A 4,079-nucleotide genomic window follows, 5' to 3' on the forward strand; every position below is an offset into this window, starting at 1 on the left:
TCACCATCCAGGAAAAGGTAAAACTTTTGGATATGATCAAAGATGGCAAGAATATCGTGGAGGTTGCACGCCATTTCGACTTGAATAAGGAATCCTACTTCGCGGAATTTCATTTATCACGGTAGGGTCTAGAACCGATTAACCGCGATAAACGAGGGTTCACTGTACAGGAACTGACAAGAGTCCACCAAGCACTTTTGTTGCCCTACTTGTTTCCTTGGCTGCTGGGGTGTTCCTCCTGGGTGTGTAACCCCTGGCTTGAGTGTGTGGAACAAGGCCCTTCAAATGCTTGACCCTGGATCTGACCCATTTTTTTCTGGTTTAGTGCTGAAGGGGTCCAGCAATGCCAGGAGCCCTGGCACTTCTGGTCCTAAATCGGTTTCTCTGGAAGCCCGTGGCAGCCCAGTTGAGTAGAACTGCCCTTTGTGAGTTTCCAAGACTGTAACTCGTTCTGGAAGTAGAATGAGGGCTTCCTCTTTTTCCTGGGGATGTGGCTAGTGGCTTCGCACTGCTGACCTTGATGTTAGTAGCCCAACACATAACCCTGTAAACCACCAGGGTTCCTTGGTGCCTTGACCTGCATTTAAATGGTAATGAGGCAGCAGCTGTAGCTATTAAACTTTGTTTTTAAGCGCTGCTACTTCGCATGTGTCCAATTATTTATCCCATTAGTCTTAAATGTACCCTCTTTGTTGTGTGAGATGGATCCCCGCGTATTAGGAACTTGGAAAGAAGAGAAAGAAGGGCAGGATTCAATGTGAACAACATGTGAGAGCTACCTGAGAAGTCTGCCCACCTTTCCTGCTTTTGCTGCCCCTGTCTGGTCTCTTAGATTAGGCCAGCTATCTGCTCGCCTCATCTCTCTAAGATACGGATGTGCTGCGCAGCAGTGCAGATGAAGGTCAAAGGCGGTTGTAATAGTAATAGAAATGTAGGTAGGGAATACAGATGGAAACTGTGGCACCTGATAAGGGGGAAATAACCTATCTGAGGTGGAGTTGAGATAGTATCTGTATTTTAAGAGGAGAAAATTGAAGCACAGTAGACAGAAGTTCGCATACTGTGTTGGACAGGCGCCTGAATTTAGTTTTGCATCTCTCGTCAGTAAGCATTCAGCTTTATAACAGATTATTCAACTTTCACCTGTAGCTCATTGGCAATGGAATTAGATCCTCAGAGCTACAGAGTATGCTAGGAAACGTGAGTTATCCATTGCTTTTGGAAATGCCAAGGGTATGCAAGTAGAATTTCCATTAGTGGATGTTAGGAATTAAAGTTTGCATTTCTCTTTTGTTATGTGAGTGGAGGTAGGAGCAGAGCTTGTTGCTTAAAGTAGACAGCACAGGTATAGAATTAACTGATTGGCAGCTTGGGAAGCGTTTGGGTGACCAGGAGTCAGAATCGACTTGATGACAGTGGATTTGGCACTGTGGGTTAACTTTTTGACTCCCAGAGAAGGCTTCTTCAGGACCCATTGTTGATGTTGATTGTCAAATCAGACCACAAAGTGGAGGCACATGAGGAACCCTCCCTCTTTGCCCTCATTCCAAGATGTAAAGCTCTGTCTCCATGCAGTTCCCAGGGGAACAGACAGGAGCTCAGTGTCTCATCCTCTCATGAGGACGAGATGACGGAAGCAGGCTGTCAAGGAGTAAAGTGCCGCTCCAAACGCACGGGCCACCACTGTCAAATCACCTTTAATATTTAACAGCATTTTATTGGCCCTGCTAGAATCAATGTAAACTTCTGCTTTTGATTGCTGTGGATTGTGTTAATAGAATGTATTGGTTAATAGAAGTGGTATGCCGCCTGTTTTTCCAACCACTAATATGCCTTATTGTCTGTCATTTGATTCTAGGGGGCCCGGGTTGGTAGAATAGATGCTTTTGTTCAGAGCTTGGACAAAAATTTTATGGTCCCAGTAGGTGGCGCTATAATTGCTGGATTTAATGATGCCTTCATTCAAGAAATCAGCAAGATGTATCCAGGTAAATAAATCATTGTCTTCCCCCCCAAAAAGACGCGGACCCCAACAGAGGCTGCTGTCATACATCTTACTTCCCAAAGCTTTCGTTCCCTCCTCAGAAGGTAATTTGTTCATCCTCATTTCAGGCAGAGCTTCAGCTTCACCGTCTTTAGATGTCCTTATTACTTTATTATCCCTTGGATCAAATGGCTATAAGCGGCTGTTGAAAGAAAGAAAGGTAAGCGTTCCTTTTCTGTGTCCAGTAGTGTTCTTGACTGGAACCCAAACCCTGGGGTGTTCGTATTTTGGTGTATCAGTAGAACGTGTAGAGACTCCTGGGGGACTTGCTTGGAACGGCAGCCATCCTCAGGGTTCTGATTGGTCCCAGTCAGCCTTGTCTACCCAGGTTCTGTGGAACCTTCTGTTTTCTGAGCCGCTCCCGCTCCAGAGATTTTTGGTAGTCCAGGGGAGTTCCGTTTGCTTGTGACTTAAGGATTGAGGCTTTCGAAAGACAAATGGAGAGTGAGGATCTTTTGCATTTTTGGAAGCCTGAAGATTTGCTTATGTGTGGGGAGGAGGTAGAACAGGGTTAGGAGTTGGCTGGCTTCTCGTTCTAAAATGACAAATCCATCCCACGTCATTGTTGAAATGCTCAGCTCATTTGTCCTGGTGGCTGTGAAAGGGAAAAGGACATTTTATTCCCGGAAACATCAGCTTGTCTGCACACTGAAAGCCAGCTTGATTCTGGACAACCCCAGAGTGGTAGGCGGAGACGGTGCTGCGAAGGCAGGGCAGACCTCTTCTCTTCTCTGGCTGACGGGAGGTCCCGGAAAGGTTGACATCTCTCTGACATTCTAGTATTTAGTAGCACTGATACTTCTTTAGATATATAGCAGTACTTCACACATTTAAAAACATATCTACTGTGTTACATCTACACCCTCACAACAGCCTGAGGGGGCATCCTCAAGACAAGTGCGAACATTGTGATGCTCTGCTTTACCCAGGCTCACCCTCCCTCACTAGTTTAGTAAATGGGAAAATAATTACATGATTTTTATTGTGAGGCTATTGCCTAGGTTTATGTGCCACATGCAAAGATGGTCAACATCATTAGTCATTAGGGAAATGCCAATTAACAGCACAGTGAGATATCACTACATGCCAATTCAAATCCACTGCCGTCCAGTGGATTCTGACTGATAGTGACCTTATCAGGCAGAATAGAACTGCTCCCTGGGGTTCCTGCGGTACTGAATCTTTATGGGAGTAGACAGACTCATCTTTCTCCTGCAGAGCGGCTGGTGGGGACAGTGCTGAGTGTGGGCAGAAATCTCAAACAACTCAGAGACTCTCAGTTATTGCTGATGGAGACGGAAGTTGAACAGCCACTCTGGAAAGCAATTGGACAGTTTCTTCTACAGCAGTGTTTCCCAGAGTGGGCAATACTGCTTCCCCTGCGGGTGGGGAAAGGGTGCCCTGAAACGACCTAGGGGGCTGCAGAAGCAAATGTATCTATATTTTATCATCGCTTGTGGACAGAGTACAAAAGATCTTACTGGCCTGGGACGCTGAGTAACTTTTTCTTCTGAAAATGGGGCAGTAGGCCAAATGAGTTCAGGAACCTATAACAAAGTTAAAACATCGCTCATAACCTATAGTCTCACTCCAAGGTATTTACTGAAGAGAAATAAAGTTTCATGTCTGTAGAAAAGCCTGTTCATTAATATTTATAGTGGCTTTATTCATAATTGCCCAAACCTGGACACAACCCAAATGCCTGTCAGCTGATGAAAGTTTAAACTGTGGCATTCCCACACTTGGCAATGAAGCAGAGTGAACTACTGATGTATACAGCAACACCAACATTTGTTATGTCTTTCTTATAAATTTGTCTTCGTGTTTTGCTCTATGTATATGTGTGCATATATATATATATATGAGGGGACTTCAAAAATATGTGGAAAAATCTATTTTCTTAAGTTGTTATATGTAAATGTGTGTGTGTGTCTGTGTGTTTTGTTGGCTTCAGCTCATAGAACAACCTGATGCACAACAGAATAAAATATTGCCTGGTCCTGTGCCATCCTCACAGTTGTAATGTTTGAGGCGA

The 4,079-nt window shown here is 44.6% G+C and overlaps 1 protein-coding gene across 1 annotated transcript in view; it reads left to right on the forward strand.

Annotated features, from left to right (window-relative positions):
• The window catches only part of SEPSECS (Sep (O-phosphoserine) tRNA:Sec (selenocysteine) tRNA synthase), a 40,234-nt gene that overhangs the window by 14,740 nt on the left and 21,415 nt on the right, over positions 1–4,079 (forward strand). Inside the window, exons 7-8 of the mRNA XM_004706305.2 lie at positions 1,859–1,988; positions 2,113–2,204. Coding sequence (XP_004706362.1) covers positions 1,859–1,988; positions 2,113–2,204 — 222 coding nt within the window. The remainder of the gene's footprint in view (positions 1–1,858; positions 1,989–2,112; positions 2,205–4,079) is intronic.

Source organism: Echinops telfairi, unplaced genomic scaffold, assembly GCF_000313985.2.
Source record: "Echinops telfairi isolate 266 unplaced genomic scaffold, ASM31398v2 ScPeMD7_7468;HRSCAF=8506_0, whole genome shotgun sequence".
NCBI classification, from domain to species: Eukaryota; Metazoa; Chordata; class Mammalia; order Afrosoricida; family Tenrecidae; genus Echinops; species Echinops telfairi.